The 27,561-nt window shown below is 40.1% G+C and overlaps 1 protein-coding gene and 1 long non-coding RNA gene across 6 annotated transcripts in view; one reads left to right on the top strand and one right to left on the bottom strand.

Moving 5' to 3' along the window:
- The window catches only part of SIRT1 (sirtuin 1), a 29,104-nt gene extending 12,608 nt beyond the window's left edge, over positions 1-16,496 (bottom strand). For 2 of the 3 annotated variants that reach the window (XM_050958309.1, XM_050958310.1), the window contains exons 1-5: positions 15,806-16,496; positions 12,805-12,921; positions 10,869-11,110; positions 9,283-9,435; positions 4,196-4,343 (exon numbers count right to left, since the gene is read on the bottom strand). In XM_050958309.1, the coding sequence (XP_050814266.1) occupies positions 4,196-4,343; positions 9,283-9,435; positions 10,869-11,110; positions 12,805-12,921; positions 15,806-16,214 (1,069 nt within the window). In that variant the 5' untranslated portion in view covers positions 16,215-16,496. The other variant, XM_050958311.1, reaches the window with a different exon arrangement.
- LOC127053510 (uncharacterized) overlaps positions 1-26,975 on the top strand; it is a 54,607-nt gene extending 27,632 nt beyond the window's left edge. Inside the window, exons 1-3 of one of the 3 annotated variants that reach the window (XR_007775069.1) lie at positions 16,500-16,544; positions 25,180-25,234; positions 25,593-26,975. This is a non-coding gene — a long non-coding RNA (uncharacterized LOC127053510). The other 2 variants (XR_007775067.1, XR_007775068.1) reach the window with 2 other exon arrangements.
- Positions 26,976-27,561: the final 586 nt, after the last annotated feature.

Below are 27,561 nucleotides of genomic sequence, written 5' to 3'. Positions count from 1 at the left end.
CCTTCCACTCTTGTGTCAGGTGAGTATTTCCAAAGTGTTAGGGGAACAAACTAATTTTTTTAGTAGATGAGAATATAACTTAATACTACTACTTTATTTAAGCAGAGCTAACTAGATACAGGAAACCTGAAGATGCATTCATACAGATAGCTGGAGAATTTCTTGTAGTTCAGACTAAGGTATGTGCACAAGGATTAGTTACTGAAAAGTAATCAGGAAACTAGTTTTCCATTTTGAATCTTTTTTCTAGACAGAAATACTTGGGATGCAGCAGTCAGTAAGGAGAATAAAGTGTTCAATTTCCCTGCAAAGTAGCAGTTATAAATAGGGCCCTACCAAATTCATGGCCGTGAAAAAACACATCACGGACTGTGAAATCTGGTCTTTTGTATACTTTTACTCTATACTATACAGATTTCACGGGGGAAACCAATATTTCTCAAAGTGGGGATCCGAACCCAAAAGGAGGCTGTGATGGGCTGCAAGGTTATTGTAGGGGAGCTATGGTATTGTCACCCTTACTTGTGGCCCAGATCCTCAGCTGGTGTAAACTGACGTAGCACCATTGTCTTTGCTGGAGCTATATCAATTTACACCAGTTGAAGATACAAGCCAACATTCAACTTCATTGAAAAATTCTACTGCAGTATATTTCAACTACGCTTCACGCATTTAGCACATGCCATGCTTTTTCTTATACCTGTTGACACTTTAGGTAGAATGAAGGAAGAATAACACCTCCTTTTACAACTCACAGAAGTCAATCTTGATTATGAGGATTATTGGATTCCATAGGTTCAAGTGTATGGGTTGTGAGAGCTTAATACAGAAGGGCAGATATAGCTAACTGCTGATTTGGGTAGGCATGGTGGTCTAGGAATGTAGATAATTACAACAGTGGGTTGCAAGATGTTTTGAGGACCAACTCTAGACCTTCTTGTAAGAAGTAAAATGCTTAGTTTTGTGATGTTTTTACCTTGACACTAGTATGAAAACTTTCTCCAAACTCTTCCATACGTCAAAGGGGTAGAAAGCTTGAAGGAGTGTAGGAGAGATTATTTTGAACAAGTATTCCATCTTGTTTTGAACTTTGTCAGGCTCCAGTAGTGGTTTCTGGGACAGAAGATCCTGTTTTCTTGGAAGATGAAGTGGCAGTGCGCCAGCTATATTATGTCCAACTACCACAGTCTTCTTGGCCAGTTGGAGATGGACAGTAACTATTACTGCTGCCTCCATTTTCTGAATCACTCTTCATTGTACAAGGAGGATGCAGTGAGAGGGGAAAAGGCATATAGTGATCTTTAGTCTGCTTCCCTGTTCTAGTTCCCTTCCCTTTGTGTTGACTGGGTACAATAAGATCCACTTCAACATGACCTAGTTCCCTGGATATCAGATGGAGTATTTCCTCTGGAGGAAAGATGGGCACGTGTCCTCTTTTCTTATATGTTTTGGTCTTAGCCTTCTTGGGAGCAAGAAGGGAGGATAGCTGAATGTTCATTGCCAGCACTCCTCCTATGATAAAATGCAGGAGTGCAAATGCAATGTAATATCCCCAGGAGAACCAAAATCTTGCTCTTAGACAGAGTAAGAATAGAAAGGATGCCAGACTCCTTGCCAAGTGACTCAGTTAAGAAGCTGAAACATTTCCCTTTAGAGCTTACTAGAGAATCAGGGGGATTTTTGGACATACTTCTGAAGTTTTTTTATTGGCAAGCATGGGTCATTCATGCCACCCTAGCAGAGGTGCTTGTAGTACTGATGCAGGGGAAAAAGCACAGATCCCAAGCAGCCATCCAGATTCTCAAACTCTTCCTCCAGCAGAGAAGGGTCTGGGAAATGGGAACTACCATGGCACACCTCATGGTTCTTGAGCATCTTGATGAAGGCAGAGCACCTTTTTTGCAACTAGTTTCCTTGACCCACCATAAGAAGGGAGGGTGGAACAAGTACAGGCAAATGTTTGTCAGGGGATCTGAGAGGAACCATACCCTTGAAATCTCTGCCCCTTTTAAGGAAGAGAAGAGTAGGGGAAGTTCTTACCACCCGCTCCTCCAAACTTTAGCTTTAGAAGTTCAGACGGCAATATATAGTACTGAACTGTTATTTTGTTTGCACTAACAAAGTCTATCTGGCTGAAGGACAGAAGCCTTATAGAGAAGTCTGAACTGCCACTTTTGTTGGAAGAGAGGCATAGCCCTACTGTCTCAGAGTGGAAGAAAGGCCAGGATCTGGAAACTGTTTGTAATTTATGTATGACCTCAAGGAGTAAAAGGGGCTCACGGCCTTTATTAGAAATCGAGTTGTTCCTTTATTTAAAAAAACCCTGAAAGTATACTGAACAAGTGAACATGGACAGTATTTAAAAAATGTGAGGTTGAAGTGGTCTGACTTTGTGCATTACTGACAGAATAAGAAACAGTACCGGGAGTACAGGAGATAATTAATACCAGCAGAGTGAAAAGCAAATCCAGAGAAACATGATTTTCCCATCTGACATCTAAAGTGGATTCAGATTCTTCCACCAACACATTACACACATCATGGGAGAAGCCCCTACAAGCAAAAATTCTGCTGAGAAGATAGAGATTAAAGGTTATGGTGTCAGAAGACGGCTTTAATTTCTCTTCTGCTGAAGGAAGTGAGGTAAGGAATTCACACATTAACTTAACTTCCATTGGCAGAGATCCTGACACCAATTTACAGCTGCTCCCTCCTTATATCAAGCAGAATCCAAAGGGAAGGCAGGCAGCAGATATAGCAGCTGACCTTCCTAAAAGCAAATCTCCAGTGAGAAACTGGAGGCCAAGGTGGTGCAGAGAGATGCAACTTAAACCTCCATGTGGCAGCTTGGGTGAATCTAACCTGTGAAGTTAGAATCCACACACAGCTTTCCCTCCCCCATTTTGGTGGGTGTGATAGAGTACAGTGAATAGGTAGAAAAGAAACAGGTTTCCTCTTTACCAAAATCCAAACTGGATATTAGTTTATTCACTTCTGCAACCTATGGCACATGTATAAATGATAATTTACCAGTAGGTTTTAGTCAAATATTCAGTGCAAAATATTTTCAAATAGAAAACAGTGAAAAGAAAAAAAAAGAGTAGGAGATAGTGAATGTTAAAGATTTAATCTGTTTAAACAATGAAAAGTCGCTGCATTTTTCCTTAACGTTGATGTGCATCTTCATCAAAAACAGTTAGGCATCTGAAAGATTCAAATCTGGGTTTAGCTGGTAAGTGAAAGATCCTGACAGTTTCCCCACTTTTTTGTCCCAAAAAGTTTTCATTCATCTTTTTTGGGCTTAGCAGGGGAAAAAAGTAGCAGTTAAAAATTAAAGAGATTTAAAAAAACAAAAAGCTGTATGTATTTTTCTTAGCCAACAGTCCAGGGTTTTAAAAAAGAAGGGGTGGGGGGAGAGATTGTATACATCTTATGAAACAGAATATAAAATGGTACTGGCTACAGCTCAAAATCATAGATCTTATGTTTAAGGTTTCATTTTTCTTCCAGATATTTGGCTCTGTTTTTCAGAATTATGCCTTCTAGTAACTATGATTTTTTGATGCAGAACGATCCATGCTAGAAAAGACCATATGATACTTATCTTACCATTTAGGGAAGCCACACAGGACACACTATCAGTTTTATGGTTCACCATTTTGTGGTTTATAACCTCTTATGATGTCCTTGTGTATTTTTACTTTGTATTTTTAATACAGATTTAGCCATTATATTGTTCAAGCTAGGCTTGTAGTATGACAGATATGATTAACTTATCATTCAGCTCTTTTCTCACAATCATAACTTTGCCCTGTAGTGTCACAAAGAAACCCCCCAACTCCCCCAAAAACTTAGCATCTTTAAAAATCAGTTTAATCTAATATGGGACTACAAACACTAAAATGCCTTTAACATAATCATATGGGCATTACACTATGGAGTCATTACAGGGCAGTGCTAAGATAGTGTGGGTGAATCAACTAAGCATTTCAATACTTTAACATAGTTGGATTTCTTTTAAGTTTAACCTTTACTCTGGATTTCCTGAGTTTCACACATGTGGTTTTGGGATAATTGCAACACCTAATGTACTACTTCAAGTAGCAAAGGCAAATATTCTGAGAGATTACTTGTATTATATCTTCTATGAATGTACATTTCTAGAAAAATGCAGTAGTTTTAAAGTTTCACTGACCATGACACTGAATTATCCTTTGGATTCCTGCAACCTGTTCCAGTGTGTCAATGTTCTGAGTATAGTTGCGAAGTAGTTTTCCTTCTTTGTCCATCAAAGCTATGAACTTATGACAGAGAGATGGTTGGAACTGTCCAGGATATATTTCCTGCAGAATTGAGTATTACATTAGGATGTGTAAATAAATGCTAGAGCAACATTTTCAGTTCCTGATCCAGCATCACATAGAAAGATATACAATACACCATTGCAAGCACGGAGACTCCTCTTATTTGGAGAGCAAAATATCAGTGCCAGTTAGTTGAGCAGTTATTGTAATTAATCCCTTCCCATGGTCCCATTTCTTCCAGATCCAACCCTTATTTCAATTGCTGCATTTTGACCATTGTTCACTACTGCAAGGTTTCTGCTAAAATCTGGAATACTAGTTTCTGATATAGACCAAAAGGAAGAGTTGTTTTTTTGAAAAATTATGAACAAGGGAAAACTACTTTTTAAAATTTAATGTAACCTTAATGATAATATTTGCTACCACAAATGCTATCAGATTGTTTAAGTATCAGAACTCTGACGAAAAGTTTGATAAGGAAACTGGAGTTGAATCTTAGGTTAGACAAACAATAGTTTTGACACATCAGTAATGTGAATGAGAAAAAGTCAGTCAGTCATTCTTGAAAAATTAATACCAGGAAAGCAACAGCTATCTGCTGGATATAGAGTGGGTTTGTGGAGTTTCCTTCTATAAAAATACAGAATATCAGCATCCTACTCTCAACTTGTATTCATTCTTTAGTTTTGCCATATGCCTCTAAGTCACTGTAACACTGGAAGGCAGGAAGCTGCCTTAGTTGCAACAGCTTCTCAAGATCTTTCAAATGCTTAATCTATTTAAGTTATTTCAAATTCTATTCAACCACTATCACTGCTGAATTGGAATGGAGCCTGTAATCTTGAAATAGTAAATACAGTGTAAAATTCTTCAAGACCAAGCATTTACAGGTGAAGAAACCAGGAAAGCTATTTTCTATTTATATCATGAAAACAGCTTTTTATAATGCATGTAACTATAAAGTTTGACACTATTCTAAGAGTCAATGAAAGATAGGTTAAGCTCTGTCTCCTAAAATCTCTTATCGTGAAGGACAGGATAGATCATAGCTCAGTGGTTTGAGCATTGGCCTGCTAAACCCAGGGGTTGTGAGTTCAATCCTTAAGGCATTTAGGGCAAAAATGTGTCTGGGGGATTGGTCCTGCTTTTTTGAGTAGGGGGTTGGACTAGATAATCTCCTGAGGTCCCTTCCAACCCTGATATTCTATTTTATGGAAGATCGTTGCACACATCTAGAAAATAATAAGGTGATAAGTAACAGTCAGCATGGATTTGTCAAGAACAAATCATGTCAAACCAACTTGATAGCTTTCTTTGGCAGAGTAACAAGCCTTGTGGATGGGGGAAGCGGCAGATTTTGACTGTAGTAAAGCTTTTGATACTGTCTCACGTGACAGTCTCAAACTAGGGAAATGCAGCTTAGATAGAGCTATTATAAGGTGAGTGAATAACTGGTTAGAAAACCATTCCCAGAGAATAGTTATCAGTGGTTCACAGTCATGCTGGAAGGGCATAACAAGTGGGGTCCCGCAGGGATCAGTTCTGGATCTGGTTCTGTTCAATATCTTTATCAATGACTTAGATAATGGCAAAGAGAGTACACTTAAAGTTTGAGAATGATACGAAACTGGGAAGGGTTGCAAGTGCCTTGTAGGATAGGATTATTATTCAAAATGACCTGGACAAACAGGATAAATGGTCTGAAGTAAATAGGATGAAATTCAATAAGGACAAATGCAAAGTATTCCACTTAGGAAGGAACAATCAGTTGCATACATATAACAAGGGAAATTACAGTCTAGGAAGTACTGCAGAAAAGGATCTGGGGGTCAAAGTGGACCACAAGCTAAATATGAGTTAACAGCGTGATGCTGTTGCAAAAAAAAAAAAAAAAAAACAAAAAACCCCACACACACCAAACATAATTCTGAGATTGTTACAACACTCCTGCTAACACAAGACATGAGAAGTAATTCTGCACTGATTAGGCCTCAATTGGAGTACTGTGTGCAGTTCTGGGTGCGACATTTCTGAAAAGATGTGGACAAACTGGAGAGTCTAGAGAAGAGCAACAAAAATGATTCAAGGTCTAGAAAATGACCTATAAGGGAAGAGAGTGAAAAAAAATTGGATTTGTTTAGTCTGGAAAAGGAGACAGAGGGGACATAACAGTTTTCAAGCACACAAAAGGTTATTACAAGTAGGAAAGAGAACAATTGTTCTTCTTAACCTCTGAGGATAGGTCAAGACGCAATGGGCTTAAATTGCAGCAAGGGAGATTTAGGTTGGACATTAGGAAAAACTTCTTAATTGTCAGGGTGGTTAAGCACTGGAATGAATTGCCTAGGTGGGTTGTGGAATCTCCATCACTGGAGATATTTAAGAGCAGGTTAGACAAACACCTGCCAGGGATGGTCTAGATAATACTTAGTCCTGCCATGAGAGCAGGGGACTGAACTAGAACTCTCAAGGTCACTTCCAGTCCTATGATTCTACGCTTTTTAGAATTTCACTTCCATTCCTAGTGCCTGTCTCATTCTATGATTTTGTACTGTAGTACTGAAAACTATACAAGAGATCTACATGTAATATGCCCAGTTTTCACTGATATTTGATTTTGTCACCATAATTGTTTCTTACATATCTTTTTGATAAGACAAAAGAAAAATAATTAAACAGACCCTGCCAGGTAGTTTGTATTCTACATTTAAAATTTATTGAAAAGGTTTTTGCATTGTCTATTTTCATTCTCCAAGCTGAATGAAATATGAATAAAAACAGCAGCACCAATTAAATAGATTTTTAAAGTGTCCAATTTTAATAGGCTAAAGTGTTATTAGTAACACAGCTATGTAAATGTTTAAAGTTATTTTAAAATCAAACTAGGTCCACTGGAACATCCCCATAGACACTTAAGAGAAAAGGTAGTGTTTTCCCTCAAAAAACAAGGAAGATATATTTAATGGTAAACACTGACCATAATTTCAGATTTTTACTAAAAGAAATTAGTTTAAACAGAAAACCAGAAGTTCTGTACATACACATCAGTAAACTGTTCATTTAACTTCTCCTTGTGCTAGTTCTACCTTTGACTGCTGTGTAACCTTCCATACCACCAGAGGCAAATTAGTAAGCAAGGAAAGTGATTCATAAAGTTGATACCCTTCAGAAAGGACATCTGCATCTAAATTGCAGCAATGGGCACTGATGACCTTAAATTACATCACAGATTATGATCAGGCTACGATGGCTATTAAACAGTTATCTAGTGTAGTTAATTTACATCGCTCTTTACAAGTTTAGATGAGATCTAGCCCCTGCCCTCAAATATTTATAAGCCAAATAAAATAAGATACAGACAAACAGTTTAGGGGAAAGGAGCATGTTGAGATTATTAATGAGAAGAAAAAATGAATAAATGTTTGAGATGATTTTAAAGAAGTGGTATAAGAGGAGAGAGAAACAGAAGCAGCATGGTATATAAAAGGCACAAAGCCAATAGGCAGGAGGAGATAGAGAAGGTAGAAAGGCAAGAAAACTAGGGGTGAGTGTATTAGAAAGAATATAGGAAAAAGTAGGGTGAGTAGAGCACAGTAAGACCAGAAATGTAGGTTGGTGCAAGACTATACAGGGCCCTAATGATAGGAATAAAGAATGATAGAATATAGAAAGCCATGGATAGAGAGAAGGGAGAAGAGAGGTGGGGAAAAAAAAGTGACAGGCAACGGCGGCAGGAGTAGGGAGTGATTATTTTGGTAGCAAAATACTGAGCTGACTGGAGGTAAAGAAGGAAAAAGGGAAAAAAATACAGTAATTGTTTTGAGAGATGCACAGACAAAGATTTTAGCAGTGGGGCAGGGGTGTAGCTACTGAAGGAATCAGTGAGCTCCTGGGTATCTAAAGGACATGACTGGATTAGTATTTGGATGGGAGACTTCCAGGAAAACCAAGATGCTGCAGGATGTGATGTTTCTTCTCCAACCTCTCAGTTAGTACTAAACAGTGCTTTAGTGGGATGCACCATGTTAATGCTGGTGCTGTGTTTCAAAGGTCCTTACCACTCCCTAGGAATCTCATGGTATTTCATTTTGTTTTTGATGGAGTAGTTAATGTTTGAGGAAATTCTAGATATAAAATTGTATTTTGCTTCTGCATCTGAGTTTTCATATGATCTCAATTAGATATCCTCCCTTTTTCCTAAAACTATTTAGCTTCACTGGCGTTGTAAAAAGCTACTGCATCCCATCCAACATCTGACAGAAGTGATCCCTATATACAATTTGTATTGTTTAATTCTTTAAAGGCATCTTTATGTTTGCAGAAAGGAGCTACATAAAAAACCCAAACAAGTCTGTCAGTATATGAAGACTTCCTCCTCTACTGGATTTTATGTCCCCTGCTTAAGTCTGAATGTATGCTATGAACTTGTTACGTTGCCAGGTGTAATAAGCATGTCAAATAGGTCTCTGAATACATGTTAATTACACTCATGTGCTGCCACGAGTCCCTCACGTTCGTTTCTCTTCAGAGAACATGTCACCTAGATAATCACATCCTTGGCAAACATTTTCAAATACCTTCCCTGAAATAAGAGCCCAAATTAGAAAGGTTGTGTTAATATCCCTATTACAAAAACAGGGAATTATAAAATTAGCAAAATTTTACTTTATTTTTTAAATGATAAATATTCCTATTGAAGCCAACATATGGCTTTACCTAGGATGAGATACATAATACTGAGAATAGTGAAATTTGTTAACTCTGTAATACTGGCCTCTTACTTTATCTTAATGAGTGGTGGCCTTACTCAGTTTCACTTTGTTACTGGTGACTAAAGCCATTCCTCATTAAGATAAATTCAGTAGCTTTAGCATTTGTCCTCGTTCATGAAGAAAAAGCGAAGGCAGAACTATCTTCTGTCTCTGACAGAGGCATCTCTTTTCTCTCCAAAATAATAAAAACAGTTGGAACACAGTACCTTTGCAAATTTAAAAAATGGTCTTGGATCCTTTCTGAAGTATTCTATATCAAACATTGCTTGAGGATCTGGAAGGTCTGGAAAATCTACTGCAAGGCGTGCATAGATGCCATCTCTTGATCGAAAGTCAGGTATTCCACAAGAAACAGACACCTGAAATACAGGTTTACAATTTGTAGCCTGAAATCAATTGTATATTTGGATATGATGGCTTGCTAGCATATGCTATATTTGAGAACTAAGCATGTGTGTGCTACCAACTTTTAATATCAAAGAATGAGAACAAAGGCAAATTTGAATAACCCATGTCTATATAGACTCTTGACAGAGCAATGTAAAGTTTCCCCATGAACGTTCAGGAAAAGAGTGAACATTAATTTAGCTTTGAGGTCACAAAGCTGTACAGCAATCTACATGTCAGGGACCAGCAGTTTAATAGAACACTATTGAATATATATATAATTTAGTACTGCATAACAATTTTTGTAAATACAAAGTACCCAGAGACCTAAAACAAGAACACTGAATTTGGTTTCCTAAAATGAAATTCATTGATCTCCCATAGTAGTTGTAAACAAGATTCATCCTTTTTAAAGGAATTACTATAGTAGCAGATCAGCTTATTAACATTACTTTATTTATGCTAGGCAAATGTTCAGGTTTTTTAAAAAACCTGAGCACTAAATTAAGATATTATGTATGCTATAATTTTAATAAGTATAATCATGATTTCTCTAGCCAAAATTTTTCGATTTGAGGACTTAATAGCAATTACAGGCTGAATAAAACAAGGCAGTCCCAGGGCTGCTTCCTTCTCTTATGGGCACACTGGTTTATCTCAAATTGCTCATCTCTTACTTCTGATCGCACTCCATTTTAGGGGTGAAGAGGTAACAATCACATCTGTTCTCTCTTGAGCCAGTCATGTTACAACAGGAACAAAACAAAGCAAGCAATATTCCTTGACTTCTGTGCCATGACATGGTTGGTATGCAGAAAGACACAAATGTAAGAACTTTTGACTGTAGCAACATGTACTGTGTTTGATTACTTTTTAGGGTGCAACCAAATGATCAGATACAATGTTCTAACAAAGAAAGATCAATCCAACTCCCATCTAAATGAACAGGATATTAGATATTTCATCCAACGGAAGTTATAGCAGGCCCAAAGTAATACAATAGAAAAATCTCTGTGTTGCTGAAACAGGTACTACGCTTGATCTTAGCTCACAGAGAGCTGAGAAGATTAGTAATGTGGAACAGGTAACTAGAGATAAAAAATTTACATCTGTTGCCTTTAGATGCTAGACAAGTTAGAATACAGTTGTCTAAGCTAAGGCATAACAATATTGAGCAAATTTTCTCTCTCTAGTATACAAGATCTGTAAAATTAAATTTAGCTGATCAATTCTAAGTCTAGGCCCTGATGCTGTGATTTAGTGTCCAGGTGCACTGCTGTACCCATTCGCAGCACCACTGACTTCAGTGTGGCTCTGCATGAATGCAGCCTGCAGTAACTTGTTGGATCGGAACCTAAGTAGTTACCCATTTATTTTCACACTAACATATTTTAGACATACATACCCCAGCTCCAGTCAAGACAATTATTTTTTTGCATTCTTGTAAAAGTTTCATAGCATCCTCAATAGTATTAATATCTTTTCGTTTTTTCCTTTTTGGTGGTTCTGAAAGAATGTTTATAACAATCTGCCACAGAGTCATATCATCCAGTTCAGGAGGAGGGATTGTTTCTGGTAGCAAATCCTTCAGAATCGTCCGTGGGTCTGTGCCTATCATGAGATGTTGTTGAACAAAAGTGTAGGGACCTATTATAGAAAAACAACGTATATAAAATCTGACTTAACATTCTGAATCAAGGAAAATTCTTTAGACATTTTAGCTGACTGTCACTACTTCTCTATCTTACTAACCCAGTTAAGAGCCTTTTCATCAGCGACCCTTATCTATATAAAACAGACTATTAGACTCAGATGTAGTGGTGCTGTTTGTTCACTAAAGATAGATAAATTCTTACTGAGTTATCTAGAAAATCCTACCAGACAGATTTGCCAGGGCAGGGCTTCTGTTTACATAAGATCCCATCTCTTATTATGCTTGAGGACTGTACAAAAAAAATCACATATTAGAACCCTAATTCCCAAAGTATGTTTTCTTTTAAGAACTCTCATTCTGTGTAATGCTTCCAACATTTTGGACCATGTTTTCAGGAAAGAATTTGTACTAAAATCTTGATTTGGAAGTGCTGGTAGACAGTATTTGGCAATAAATCTAAATTGGGTGAAGTGCATATTTTTATATAGTGGTGAGATGTTTGAAAGATGCCATATAATATATTTTAGCTGCTTTAGAGTCAGAAGGCTAAGGAATTTCTTCTGTTCACCTTTAACCATCCAGACTTGAACAATATACTGCCCACAACTGCAACCTCCAGAAAAAGTATAATACAATAGTGTCAAAATAGCCTAGTGGACTCTGTCATAGTATCTTTCCCCAATCTGAACCTTAGAGTCCAAAAGTTGGGGTACTAGCATGAATTCCTCTAAGCTTAATTACCTGCTTAGATCTGATAAGCTGCCACCAATCAGGAATTCCAGTGCCTGATAAACTCTGGTCCCCCCAAAAACCTTCCCTGGGGACCCCAAGACCCAAATTCCTTGAGTCTCACAACAAAGGGGAATAAGCCATTTCCCTTCCCCCTCCCTCCTCCCTCCCAGCTCTTTCCTGCCCTGGGTACACCAGGAGATCACTGTGATTCAAACTCCTTGAATCACCACACAGAGAGGAATGTTACCTTCACCTCCCCCTCATCTTTTCCCTTCACCCAGAGGCAATACAGATTCAAACTCCATGAATCTAAAACAAAGGGATTCCACCCTTCTCCCTCCCTGTTAAGTACAGACTCAATTCTCTTGAGCCTCAACAAGGGGAAAAAAAAAATCAGACAGGTCTTAAAAGCAAAACTTTTAATAAAAGAAAAAAAATAAAGAAAGTCACTGTAAATTCAAGATGGAATATTACAGGGTCTGTCAGCTTCTAGAAACTGGAGAACACCTCCTCCAGCAGAAATACAATTTAAAATACTTCCAGCCAAATACACATTAGACCCCTACCAACCAGATACACATTTGCAAATAAAGGAAACCAATTAAAAAGACTAAACCGCCTTTCTACTTGCACTTACTACATGAATAGAAAATTAGAGCCTGTAGTACATCCAGTCACTCTCAAATCCCAGAGAGAACAAAGCCAAACCCAAAAAACACAAACAAAGGCTTCCCTCCACCAAGATTTGAAAGTATCTTGTCTCCTGATTGGTCCCCTGGTCAGGTGTTTGGTTCCCTGTTTGTTAACCCTTTACAGGTAAAAGACATTAACCCTTAACTATCTGTTTATGACAGACTCTTGCAATAGGAAGAGGATAATCAATATTAAAGGTCAGACATCAAAAAACAGTTCAAAGTAAAGAGTCTTGGAAATGATACATTATATAAACTTCTACCTATACGTGGTCTTGGAGTCCAGTCACTAGAGCTAGCACGTGAGGCTCTGTCATCTTCATCACTATCACAGGAATGGAAACCATTGGCTATGATTTCATCACTAAAAAGGATGTCATCTGCAAGATAGTACAAAGTATTATTCTTAAGTCACAAGACTCCATTTTAAGCAGAATCATCATTATAAAAGGCTGAAATGTTACTATAGCTTTAGCAATGACCTGCAAAAGGATTTTTTTTTAATCCAGCCTTTTACCGAGAAGTTGAAAAAGGGCTTTGCTAGTTAGAAGAGAAAAAAAAAAGGAGGTGCGGAGGTAAGTTCCCACTTGCCTTTTTTTGTTTGTTTTTTTTTTTTTTAAATAAAAGCTTTGAAATATCAAGTTTGGTCTTCCATAGTTTTACTGGATATTTCAAAGGATTTATTTTGTTAAATTTCAGGTCTCCATGGGATGGTGATGGGTGGCAAGTTTAATTTTATAAAAGGTTAATCACTGAAGTTACATAGGTGTTAATGCTCAACCCTCAAAAAAACAGAACAAAAAACCCCACACCACACACCAAAAAGAAAGATGTGGAGAGTTTTAGAACACTCATACTAAAAATCCCCTCCTCTCTCAACTCCCACTTTGTTTTCTTGAATCCAAAGAGGTCAACATTGCATTAGTTCACCATTAGTTCCTTATCTAGACTAGGATTTAAAAGTACGTCAGAATGTGTTAGCAAACATGTCTTCCCTGAACTGCTCTTACAAGGCATGCAGACTTTAATAGTGCTAACTAGGTTGAGTTAAAACCTAAGGGGGCGACTAGGCTTTCCAAATACATTAGAACCTCAGATCTCCAACAAAACCAGGGTAGACCACATCTAACGTGTCTGATTATTAAGTTGAAGAAAAGGGAAGATAAGTGGAACCCTCTCCTCATTGCTTAAAAAAAGAAAAAACCAAAAACTTCAGTTTCTTTATCTTATTCTGGATAAGGCCATATTCTTCCAAGCTAGGTAAACTGTCATTTTCTTGTGTTTTCTGCTTGTTTTTTCTTCTTTTTTTAAACACACACAGCAGGTACCCTTTATACAGAAAAAAAACAGTAAAAACCCTAACCCCATCTCCCTTTACAGATTATATTTAAAGCTCTATTGTGAATAAGAACAAGAGACTAAATTTTAATTTGTAAAAGTTTTTAGAACTACAAGTGCTATTTTGGTAATCTCTCCCCTTGGTGTCTTTTCTTATGTGTTTGGACAGTTTTCACTCTGACCTCAAATCTTTATGCATAAATCAGAGTACAAATCCCATAAAGAAACAGAAGAATTGATAGTTGGTATATATTAGCATACACAAGATGTAGGATTTGGTACATGCTCCTTAATGTCCACCAAAGGGCTGATTAATTTCAATGAGATGTTTCACATGAATAAAGTTAAGGAAGTGTTTGAAGGATCAGAGCCTACATTGTTAACAGTTTGGACCCTCTGAAGACCCTCAACAATACTTATCATAGACTGACAGTTTAAACAACTGTTTAACTACGCCACCCCTTGCATAGTCAGGGGATTACTCAAGCAGTGCAGTTTCCAGAAAGGTATGTATGCCTATTGAATCATGGATTCTTATCCATAGCTCTCAGCACTGGGGCCAGTTACAGAAGGAGCTGGCCTGACACATGCTCAATGAAGAATATCTCATATGAAATTTATTTTCAAGAAACAAGTTACTGAAAGTAAACCAAATCCAAAAAGGAAACAAAATACAAATAGTGACAAGAAAACTGAATTTTTAAAACTTTCACTTTTAATAACTAAAGATGGTGCTGCTAAGAAATTTATTTACAACAAGACTTAAATCAATCTCCTTGTATAAATTCAGGAAATAAAGCAGAGAAAATTATGATGTGAAATTAAGAGGGTAAACTGAAATTGGTAAATTGAGAATAATGGATGCATACTATACACAATACATGCAAAATTATCTAGCAATAAGTATTGAAATTACTATAGTAATGCTATATTAATGTAGAAAAATACTAGTAAGTTTGATATATATCATGTAACAGTTCCACAAGCAGTGTAGTAATTTGTATGTCTATTGAGATTTGTTTATTGTACAGAACATAAAAATTAAAGCAGTTGAAAAAAGATAATGTCACAATCCCCACACAGAGTAAACTGTCCCTACAAACCAGAGGCAAAATACACCACTTTTCTACACCTGCAAGCCTAAGCAGATGAGCAGAAAATGTTTGTGTAATAATACACATGCTCAGCACTCACTTAATCATGTAAAAAGCATGTGCAAAATGTCCATGCAAAGACAATAGCAGCATCTGAGGGATCAGTGTGTAACAATGAGCACACTCAAAGGGCATTTGGCAAGCATACATGTGCAAAGAGGTGAAGCTGGGCAAGAGTCTATTGAGCAGGATTCTAAAAAGATGTAGAACGGTTAGTCAGGAAGAGCTTAGCTGATTAATAAGGTACCGCTGTTTGGTAGCAATTACACAACTGAATTAGCGATGCAAGAGGATAGGATGCTAAGCGCGGCTGGCTCCTCTCTGTACCTCCAAACACGAGCGAGTGCATTACGCTTCAGCTTTCCGCCACCCAACACCTGTGTGCAGCAGGTGATTCAGTGGCCAGCTGGGGAATTAATTTGCTTCTCACCAAGCCCAGGCTGTATTACACTTGGAGACTAGGAGAAGCTGGACATGAATTGCGCCTGTCCAGGCCGGAGGAAGAAGGCGAATTATGCTCCCTAGACCGGAGTGGGCGTGGCACATGGTTTGCGCAGGTTGCTCGTTCCCCCAGGTGCGTTCGGTGGGGGGCGGATATCGGTGACTAGTGTCACACAAAGGGGGGGAGGCTCATAGCGTAGCCGCCTTTCCCCCCTCGAGCTGTCAGTGTTGGGGGAGGCCTGCCTGTGCTGCGATCAGCCTCTGGCTGTGCGCAGCGGGGGCATCACTGCCCCAGGCGGCGGGAGGGGGCAGGAAGGGGGCCGATCCTCACCGGGATGCGGGGCAGCCGCCTCTGCCGCCCCGTGTGAACATTGCGACCGTCTGTAGCCAATGGCCGTCTCCACCGCGTCTCCACTGGGCGCCGTCTCCGCCCCCTCCCCCTGCTGCTGGTGCGGAGGCGGCTCCTCGCGGGGCAGGCCCCGCAGCCCGGCCCCGTTCTCCCCGCCGCTCCAGCCCGCCGCTCCCTCCCCCTGCAACCTCACCACCGCCGCCGCCCTACTCGCGGAGCCTGTGGTGGGCGCCGTCCCAACCCCTCGTTCTGGGCCTGGGCCCTTCCCCGAGCCCCGCCCGCCGCCGTCGTCGTCGTCCGAGTCCAGGCGCTGGCGCTTAGGAAGGGGCTCGGCAGTCGCAGCGCCGCGGCCGCTACGCGGTTGGAGGAGCAGAGTCTCCTCATCCGCCATCTTGGAGCAGCAACCGGCGCCTCGGTTACACAGCCCCTTTTCCCGACCCCCTCCCTCTAGGGAGCGATTTAAACCCTGCACGTGACCGCGCCACCGCCCACGCGGACACCCTCCCCGCGGAGGCCGCAGCAACAACACACCGGGTCACGTGAGGGGATGGGGGGAGAATGCCGCCGTCACGTGACACTGTACTTGGGCCTAGCGCGCCTAGTCGATTCCCTCCCATGATCTCCCGTTCACGTGACCTATCTCCCAGCCAGCCACAAGCTTCGCCCCTTGCGCTCCAAGGGGAGCGCACGCAGGTAGTGGTGAGGCGGGGCTAGTGCAGGGGTGAGCGGCTAAGGCGTTGTGGTTTCGTGAGGGATGCGGAGCTTGGGGAAGGGGGGCGTGCAGTAAGGGCATGGATGGGGTAGTAGCTGGCTGTATGGGTAGAAGTTACATGGAAAGACGAAAGGGTCAGACATATGGTAGGTAAGAGGGGCTGGGTTATGTGACTTGGGAGGACAGGGAGCAATCCAAAGACCTCAGCTCAGGTGAGGGCTATAGCAGTTTAACTAATGGTGCGTGTTCAAACTGATTTAGTTAAATTAATGGAAGTTTATATTTTAGATGCTTAGTTCAGCTGGGTATTTCTGTTTAACTTATTCTCTGTTTTTCAGGATTTAAACTAAACCCCAAATAAGCTACTATTAAATAGATAGTATGTATGCATGTGCAAACGTGCACAGCTTTAACTAAATCAGATTAAAAGCACACCTTGAATTAAACTGGTAGCAGTTTGTGTAGACAAGCCTAAAATCTCTGGGTTTCCTGTTTTTTTAATCCCATCAAAGTCAGAGAAAAGGGAAATCACTCATCTGAGCAGCCAAGTTGTAGATGGGAGGAGACAAATGGAGATATTAAACATTACTGCTAACCACAAGTATTCAAAAATCCTTAGTGGCTTAAAAGTAAGACTTTAAAAAAGCCCAAATGTACTCATTTTTAATTTGCCTTGTGGCTTTTGAGCCTCATGTTTTCAAGCTTTTTTAAATACATCAGAAGCAAGAAGCCTGCTAAACGACCAGTGGGGCCCCTTGACAATCAAGATATGAAAGGAGCAGTTAAAGACAATAAAGTCATTGCAGAGAAACTAAATTAATTCTTTGCTTCAGTCTTCGTGGCTGAGGATGTTAGGGAGATTCCCAAACCTGAGCCGGCTTTTGTAGGTGACAAATCTGAGGAATTTCACAGATTGAAGTGTCACTAGAGAGGGTTTTGGAATTAATTGATAAACTTAACAGTAACAAGTCACCAGGACCAGATAGCATTCACCTAAGAGTTCTGAAAGAACTCAGATGTGAAAATGCGGAATTACTAATTGTGTTTTGTAACCTGTCTTTTAAATCATCTTCTGTATGCAATGACTGGAAGATAGCTAATGTAACGCCAATATTTAAAAACGTCTCTAGAGGTGATCCTGGCAATTACAAACCAGAAAGTCTAACATCAGTAACCGGCACATTAGTTGGAACAATCATAAAGAATAAAATTGTCAGACACATAGAAGAACATAAATTGTTGGGCAAAAGTCAACATGATGTCTATAAAGGGAGATCATGTCTTTCTAATCTATTAGGGTTCTTTGAAGAGGTCAACAAACATGTGGAGAAGGGGGATCCAGTGGACATAGTGTACTTAGATGTCCAGAAGGCATTTGACATGGTCCCTCACCAAAGGCTCTTATGTAAATTAAGTTGTCATGGGAGAAGAGGGAAGAACCTTTCATAGATTCATTGATTCTAGGGTCAGAAGGGACCAATGTGGTCATCTAGTCCGACCCCCTGCACAAAGCAGGCCACAGAACCCTACCCATCCACTTCTATAACAAACCCCTAACCTATGCCTGAGTTATTGAAGTCTTCAAATTGTGGTCTGAAGACCTCAAGCTGCAGATAATCCACCAGCAAGTGACCCATGCCCCACACTGCAGGGGAAGGCGAAAAACCTCCAAGGCCTCTGCCAATCTGCCCCGGAGGAAAATTCCTTCCCGACCCCAAATATGGCGATCAGCTAAACCCTGAGCATGTGGGCAAGACTCACCAGCCAGCACTCAGGAAAGAATTCTCTGCAGTAACTCAGATCCCATCCCATCCAACATCCCATCACCAACCACTGGGCATACTTATCTGGCGATAATCAAAGATCAATTGCCAAAATTAGGCTCTCCCATCATACCATCCCTTCCATAAACTTATCAAGCTTAATCTTAAAGCCAGATATGTCTTTTGCCCCCACTACTCCCTTTGGAAGGCTGTTCCAGAACTTCACTCCTCTAATGGTTAGACACCTTCGTCTAATTTCAAGTCTAAACTTCCTAGTGTCCAGTTTATACCCATTCGTTCTTGTGTCTACATTGGTACTAAGCTTAAATAATTCCTCTCCCTCCCTAATATTAATCCGTCTGATATATTTCATGGATTGAGAACTGGTTAAAAGACAGAGAACAAAGGGTAGGAATAAAGGGTAAATTTTCAGAATGGAGAGGAGTAACTAGTGGTGTTCTCCAAGGTTCAGTCCTAGGATCAATCCTATTAAACTTATTCATAAATTATCTGGAGAAAGGGGTAAACAGTGAGGTGGTAAATAGTGAGTTTGCAGATGATACTAAACTGCTCAAGATAGTTAAGACCAAAGCAGACTGTGAAGAACTTCAAAAAGCTCTCACAAAACTAAGTGATTGGGCAACAAAATGGCAAATGAAATTTAATGTGGATAAACGTAAAGTAATGCATATTGAGAAAAATAACCATCTATAAGTACAATATGATGGGGGCTAATTTAGCTACAACTAATCAGGAAAAAGATCTTGGTGTCATCGTGGATAGTTTTCTGAAGGCGTCCACGCAGTGTGCAGTGGCAGTCAAAAAAGCAAACAGGATGTTAGGAATCATTAAAAAGGGGATAGAGAATAAGACGGAGAATATCTTATTGCCCTGGTATGCCTACATCTTGAATACTGCATACAGATGTAGTCTCATCTCAAAAAAAGATATACTGGCATTATAAAAGGTTCAGAGAAGAGCAACTAAAATGATTAGGAGTTTGGAACGGGTCCCATATGAGGAGAGATTAAAGAGGCTAGGATTTTTCAGCTTGGAAAAGAGGAGACGGGGCGGGGGATATGATAGAGGTATATAAAATCATGAGTGATGTGGAGAAAGTGAATAAGGAAAAGTTATTTAATTGTTCCCATAATCTAAGAATTAGGGACCACCAAATGAAATTAACAGGCAGCAGGTTTAAAACGAATAAAAGGAAGTTATTCACACAGCGTACAATCAACTTGTGGAACTCCTTGCTTGAGGAGGTTGTGAAGGCTGGGACTATAACAGGGTTTAAGAGAGAACTGGATAAATTAATGGAAGTTACGTCCATTAATGACTATTAGCCAGAATGGGTAAGGAATAGTGTCCCCAGCCTCTGTGTGTCAGAGGGTGGTGATGGACGGCAGGAGAGAGATCACTTGATCATTACCTGTTAGGTTCACTCCCTCTGGGGCATCTGGCATTGGCCACTGTCTGTAGACAGGATCCTTGGCTGGATGGACCTTTGATCTGACCTAGTACGGCCATTCTTATGTTCTTAAGCTTTTCTCGCATCTGAAGAAGTGAGGTTTTTTACCCACGAAAGCTTATGCCCAAATAAATCTGTTAGTCTTTAAGGTGCCACTGAACTCCTTGTTTTTTAGGGGTAGAAATTCACTTCAATATTTTTTTTAATGAAAGCTAAGAGTCTCACAATATACCTGCAGGAGATGACCAAGTATTATGAGATTTGTTATAAAATCATGAGCTGGCAACACTATTAAATGTTACACTGCTTATAAGGCATTGGAATGGCCATATCCAAATTGTAACAAACATTGCTATTAGTCTACTTTGGGCATGTCTACATTATGTGGCGGAACTTAGCTATAATGTAGACACTTCCTATGTTGATGGAAAGAGGTTTTCCACTGATGTAAGTAATCCACGTTCCCGAGCAGCAGTAGCTAGGTTGATAGAATAATTCTTCTGTTGGTCATGTCACCACCACATGGGTTAGGTCAGCTTTACTAACATGCTATGGGGTGTGAGCACCATACGTGGGTCAATCTAATTTTAAGTGTAGACAAGTCTTTAGTCTTCATGTTTTTCCCTTAACACTTCTGATACTCATTCACAAACATATCTAGTCACCTTACATGATGTTACCAAATGTCTCTTTTCCCTTCAATATATACTTCTAGATGTGGCCAATAAATAACTTGCCTAATCTATTCTATTCCTTGCCTATTTGCTGAAGAGTTTGCTTTGTTCACTGACAGGAAGATGTTATTCAAGGTTAAAGAAACAGAGGCCATGTCTACATCTAAAATTTTGCAGCGCTGGTTGTTACAGCTGTATTAGTACAGCTGTATAGGGCCAGCGCTGCAGAGTGGCCACACTTACAGCAACCAGCGCTGCAAGTGGTGTTAGATGTGGCCACACTGCAGCGCTGTTGGGCGGCTTCAAGGGGTTTTGGGGAAGGCGAGAGCAAACCGGGGAAGGAGACCAGCTTCGCCGCGGTTTGCTCTCGCGTTCCGCGAACCACCCTGCAAACCGCAGGGAAGGAGACCTCCTTGCTCGGGGGTTCGGCGAACGCGAGAGCAAACCGGGGAAGGAGACCAGCTTCGCCGCGGTTTGCTCTCGCGTTCCCCGAACAAGCAGGTCTCCTTCCCTGCGGTTTGCAGGGTGGTTCGCGGAACGCGAGAGCAAACCGCGGCGAAGCTGGTCTCCTTCCCCGGTTTGCTCTCGCGTTCGCCGAACCCCCGAGCAAGCAGGTCTCCTTCCCTGCGGTTTGCAGGGTGGTTCGCGGAACGCGAGAGCAAACCGCGGCGAAGCTGGTCTCCTTCCCCGGTTTGCTCTCGCCTTCCCGGAACCACCCAGCAAACCTCAGGGAAGGAGACCTGCTTGCTCGGGGTTCGGGGAACGCGAGAGCAAGCCGGGGAAGGAGACCAGCTTCGCCGCGGTTTGCTCTCGCGTTCCGCGAACCACCCTGCAAACCGCAGGGAAGGAGACCTGCTTGTTCGGGGAACGCGAGAGCAAACCGCGGCGAAGCTGGTCTCCTTCCCCGGTTTGCTCTCGCCTTCCCGGAACCACCCAGCAAACCTCAGGGAAGGAGACCTGCTTGCTCGGGGTTCGGGGAACGCGAGAGCAAGCCGGGGAAGGAGACCAGCTTGATTACCAGAGGCTTCCTCAGGTATGCTGGGATACCTGCTTATTCCACGGAGGTCAAGAAAAGCGCTGGTAAGTGACTATACTTGATTACCAGCGCTGGATCACCAGCGCTGGATCCTCTACACCCGAGACAAAACGGGAGTACAGCCAGCGCTGCAAACAGGGAGTTGCAGCGCTGGTGGTGCCCTGCAGATGTGTACACCTCCTAAGTTGCAGCGCTGTAACTTCCTCACCAGCGCTGCAACTTTCTGATGTAGACAAGCCCAGAGACTGCATTCTTTCTTAGTGTGTCAGCTATTTGCTTTTCTGGTTTTATAGTATCTTAAAGTTTTATGATTTTTTTTATATGCACATATTGTGGGTTGCATTTTCATAGTTCATATAAACTAATTTTATTTCAGTTTAGTCAGTTTGTCCAATACATCAGATAATGAGGCCATTTTACTTTAGAAAGGAGTGTCTCTCAGTTGGGCCTGCATACTAGATTCTACACTGCAATTCTGTGGATTTTTAAAAAAGCTTTTGTAGAACACCTTTGTTCTTTGTGTGTGGTGTAGAATCGTCCACTCCAATGGGGAAATATTTCCTGACACTTGCCAATGTTTGTGGAGATGTACACTCAATTATTTTATTAAGGGTTTGATAGAGTTTGCTAAAGAACATGGACAAATGTTTCCAATTTCTTTCAGTATCTACTTTCAGCATAAGAACCTAAGCTTCATGTTTAGCGTTTGATATATTTACAACTTCTCCCATAAAATAGGCCAGTTAGTGTCTCATCCAAATCCCACTGAAGTCAATGGGAGTTTTTCCACTAACTCAAGTGAGATTAGGATCAAACCCAATGCCTAATATAATCCTTTTAGTAGTTTAGATTTTATGCCCTTCTCTGTATAAAGGGTCCTAAATACACACCTTGAAATGAGTGTGTAGTGTCACATCTGGAGACCACGGCCTGTGATGCTGATCAATGTTTCTTATTTCCCCCGGCAGTCTTTCTATATCCATCTGTCTCTTGTTCTGTACGTAGATCATATGGTCTTTGGGGGAGGAACAATACTTTTGTTCTGTGTTTGTTACTCCTGGGGGAATTCTGCTTGTGAACATAATTAATGAGCTGCACATTTTTAATTTTTGTGCAGAAAAAAGCTGCTGCTGAAAAGTTATTCAGTTCTGCCTTATGCCCACCAAAGTGCACTGTGGCGCTAGAACATAGTAGCAGCTCCCAGCAGAAAATACCTTCTGCAGTTCCACCTTTTGCCCACTAGAGAGCGCTGTGGTGAACACAGCAGCTGCTCCCAGCCTGCTAGTGAAGAGAAAGAGCCTGCCTTCTTCACAGTGCCTGTTGGGCTAGCTCAGGAGACAGGGGTTATGGGGCTGCAGGAGGGATTGTCAGACAGCGCCTCATAAGGGCTAGTGGGGGAGGACAGACTGGAGTAGGGGCTGAATGAGACTGGTGGTGCAAGGCCACAGTGGGGAGGGAGATGCAGGGCCACATAGGGACGGTGGGGTGGCTGAGTAGGGGCATAGAGACACATAAGGGGCAGGGTGCAGGGCCGCATGAGTATGGCCAGAGTGGGTGTCTGAGTGGAGGTGGAGAGACACATATGGACAGGGGGTGCAAGGACACATGGGGATGGGGGGAATAGGTGTCTGAGTGGGGGTGGAGGGACACATGTGCCTGATTGAATGGGAGAGGCTAGGGATCAGCCAGGGTCTGCATGGGGGAAGCTCCCTAACAATCCCTCTCCGCCCCCACCCAAAACCTGTTCCACACTCCCCCCCCCCATACCCAACAACCCTCCAAGTTCACACCCAGGCTCCTTCCCAGCAATTATTTCTCTCTCCCTCAGCTGCTCCGTTACTCCTGACCTTCCCCTAGCCTTTGCACCGGTTTTGAAGGGTGCGGAAATATGGTTCTGTATTGTAGTTTAAATGAATTATTACTCAGAGTTCTGTATTAATATGCCTAGTAAGGAATCTGTTTGTCAAAAAACATTTTCAGAATCTTTTTTGTTGTCTGTATTGTTACAGACATACTTGCTAACAGGTATTTTGAAATAAATGATCAAACTAATTTAAACTGGTGATTATATTGTGTTATGTTAACAAATAAAATATGCAGAATTTTGCAGAATTTGAAAATATTGTATACAGAATTTTAATTTTTTTTATGCAGAATTGCCCCATGAGGAGTTTGTACACTGCCTAGCACAGTGGGTATTTGGTCCTTGACTAAGGGTCCTAGACGCTGTGATAATACAAATCATAAATGCGGACAGCAACATAGACAACAGATTTACTTCAGTTTTACTCCCATATCACCTAGGGACATGAATGTTATTAAATAGCTGTACTGTCCTAACTAAACCTACTTCCTTTATCTTACTTACTGGATTCTGTGCAAAATGCTGCTATCTGAATTCAAAGCAGTCTATGGGGAATAACAGGGAAATGACATTTTTACATCTACTTCTTGTTTGCTTTTTACTAGTTTTACAAGCCCACTTTTTCTAACAAGGGCAAGTTAGCAACCAGAATGTCTATGTTCATGATCTTAAATTGTTCATACTGCATTATCCACCTGTTGGGTCCCAGTAAGATTCTGATGCTAATAATTGTAGGCCAGAAGCTAGGACACTGGACTGGGGCTCAAAATACCTGGATTCTATTCCCAGTTTTGCCACCAACCTGCTCTGTGACCTTGGGCAAACTATTTCACCTCTCTGTTCATCTCCCTGGCCACCCTTTGTGTGCCTTGTCTATTTAGATTGAGTTCCTCGGCAGGAACTATTTCTTACTATGTTGGTATGGTGCCTAGCATAATGCAGCCTAATCTTGGAGGTGGTACTACTAATTAACATTTTCTGATGTAAGAGAGAGAGGGAAGCTGATAGAAGAAGAAAATGAGAGAAGTTACTTAGAATATTAGTGGATCTTTGTTTCTGCATAAGGAGATGCTTAGTGGTCTAAAATATTAGATCTTCAAATATCTGATGTCTCAGACCTGCATCAATAGGATGTATAACCTGAGTTTCCTGCAGCTTTCTGTGTGAATTTTTCAGAGCAGAACTTAACAATGAAGACGTCATGCATTGAAGAGCTCATAATTTATTTTGTAAGAGTAGGGATTTGCTCTGGTGATATGTGCCACTTTACCCTGGTTCCTACCATTATGCAAAAATACTTGCACTACTTGGTTGCTACCTTACATTGGTTACAGAAGCTGTTGTTTTGAGTTTTCATGATCTGATGGGTTTTTTTTGTTTTTTTTTGATAGCTGTACATAGGAGGATCACTCCTGGTACTAGGTTGTGAGCTACCATTGTATTGTCAGTAGCAAAATAATTTTTCCGTCTTGCTTAGCACCAATTCAGGACAGCACTGTAGCATGTGCTTTTTGATTCAGGAAAGCACTTATGTTACACTTATGGTTAGCTTCACTACAGTGGGACTTCAAGCATGTGTTTAAGTTAAGCCTGTGCTTAAGTGCCCTTCCTGAATAAAAACACTTCTCTGAGTCAGAGCCTTAATGTGAAGGCTTTTTGGATCAGGACCTTTTTTATCAAGATGTGCGTACAGGCCTAGCATACTCGAGACCCGATCCCTTACCGGAATCTCTATATTCTTCTGCAACGCAAATATTTATAAATTAAATTATAACATACTTTACATGTTATATACATGATATTGTGTCTATGTTAACTTTGTTCTTGTCTCTACAGGTGAAAGCCTCTTCATTTATAATATGGAGATATACCTGTCTCATAGAACTGGAAGGTAAGGGTAAGCATGCAGCACAGATTTAAATTGCATTGTGCATGTGTATTTTTGTTTATATATTTCTGTAGACAGGTGCCCTGTGTTCAGAATATCTGACATTCAGATAATCAGAATTTTGGAAAAACAAAATTTTGGGTTTGGGGCACACTTATAAAATTTGGACAACTGGAGTTTAGATAATCACAGTTGAAATAGAACAGCGGCTGTGAGAATATTGTAATTTAAAACACAATCAATGCTATCTTTAATTGTTGCACAGTGCTTTGGCACAAGAGAGATACCACTGTGAAGGGCACCTAGAAAAAATCTCTACTGCTGTTGATTTGTTACTTAAAAATGTATTTAACATTTTCAGGAGGAAAATACAAATAAGAATCTATGTAAAAACAAAACCTGTACAGAGGAGTCAGCAAATGATGACCAAATCAATGGCTTGACGTCATCTTCCAGTTTGTTTAGCTGTTTCTGAGCTGAGCTGAAGACTGATACAATGCAAACAGTGTTACTTTTGAAAAATTAACTCTGAATTTTTAAAAATGCAGGATGGCATATTTTCAATACCCTGGCTCCCTCCATTCTGATATTGGCCCATAGTAGTCTTCATGTAAACAGCTAAATCTGGGTGGTGAAGGTTGATACAATAATCTTGTGATTGTAAACAGAAATAGAGTTTGTTTAAAATGTGTACACATACCTAATATCATAAGCTATTAACAGAATATCTATGTCAACTTAAACATTACATTTTATTAAACAAGACAATTACAACTCTTGGGTTGGGCACCTAGAATCTGTCCTTTTGTTTTCAGGTGTTGTTAAAGAGCAGTTTTTAAAAAATAAAATTGAAGCCAAAATTTCTCCTGTTCCTTCTTAGTCTGAAAAGTGACCTTTTTGTGTGTAAAATTCCAGTTGGTCATTTGAGTTGTCTTAGAAAGAAAAAGGGTTTCTGATGCTCTCAAGATTTTTTTTTTCCGTCATTTTTCAGAAAACTGAGAAATGGCTCCTTTCCAAAATTTTACATTCCCTTGACTAAGGACTTGTTACATGTACTGAAATAACTAAATCTGTTTTAATTCATACCTTTTTATTTTGCTGCATGCTTGTGTGTGGACACTCTTATTTTGGATTAAGAGAATACTGTTTTGTTTTAGAGTCGTATTTTAATTTAGTTGAAATAATAAGAGGTGAAATAGCTATACAGGCCTAGTATATTTTAAAAGAATTAAAACTGGATCAGTTATTTTGGAGCATATTTGTGTGTAAGACAAGATGTTGGTGTTAAAGTGGAACAAGTGTCTGACATATTCAAGGACACATAGTTCTAAGGCTACATTTAAAAAAAAATACGGGTGCAAAAAATTAGGTTCCTAAATCCAAATTTAGGTCACAGTCTGTATGTGTAAAGTTAAGTATTTGTGTGTGAGTAGTACTACAGAAGTCGTTGGTTCTAATTCAGGAAAAAATGTACTGAAATCTATCCCTATTCAGGACATCACTAACTCGAAGCATGTGCTTAAGTACTATCCTGAATAGATATCCTTTCCTGAATCAGGGCTATATTTTGTAAACACAACACTTCTGTCTGAATTTAGTGGAAGTGACCAAACTTTATACGGTTACTGGAAGGTCTCTACCATAGGAAGACAACCAAAACACAGAGAAAATATGTAAATAAACGCAATACAAAATTAAAGCTAGCAAGTACGGTGCATGAAATTAAAAATTCTTTCATATCTCACTTCTTGTGCCTTGTTTTCTTTTTGGTTTGTTTTTTTATTTGTTTTTTTGGAGTTATTTTTGTTTTAAATATATCCATAGTTAAGGATTCCAGTCCTCCTCCTCTGATCCTTCTTTAAGAAAAATAGCCACTGAGTTCAGTATTTCCCAAGCTCAGTGCACCAGTCTTATTTGGTAAATGAATGGAAATAAACTATTTGGAAACTACAAAGTACAGAATTAAACATACTAGATTTTCCTGTTTGTGCATGAAGGGCCAACTCATGGCAAACTTCCATTGCATTCACTGGAACCAGAATTGGACCCTGTTAATTCACGTATAAGTAATACTGTGTAAACAGTATTGGAGATAATATTCTGTTTATAACTGGTGAGTACAGAATTACAAATATGAGACTTCGTCATCTGTGCTAACTATGTACACTTACTTAGAAGTGTAAACAGTGTAAATCAGTGTAAATCACGTAAACAGATTTGTAGGTAACCTTTTGGCAAAACTTAATTTAGATCTTGCCATTTCCTGGTTTGTGTTGTTTCACTTTCAGATAACACTGTGTACATCTTAACAATATTTTTCTCTTTCATAT

The sequence above is a fragment of the Gopherus flavomarginatus genome, chromosome 6 (genome assembly GCF_025201925.1).
Source record: "Gopherus flavomarginatus isolate rGopFla2 chromosome 6, rGopFla2.mat.asm, whole genome shotgun sequence".
In the NCBI taxonomy this organism is placed as follows: Eukaryota; Metazoa; Chordata; order Testudines; family Testudinidae; genus Gopherus; species Gopherus flavomarginatus.
This window is presented reverse-complemented; position numbering and strand designations above follow the sequence as displayed.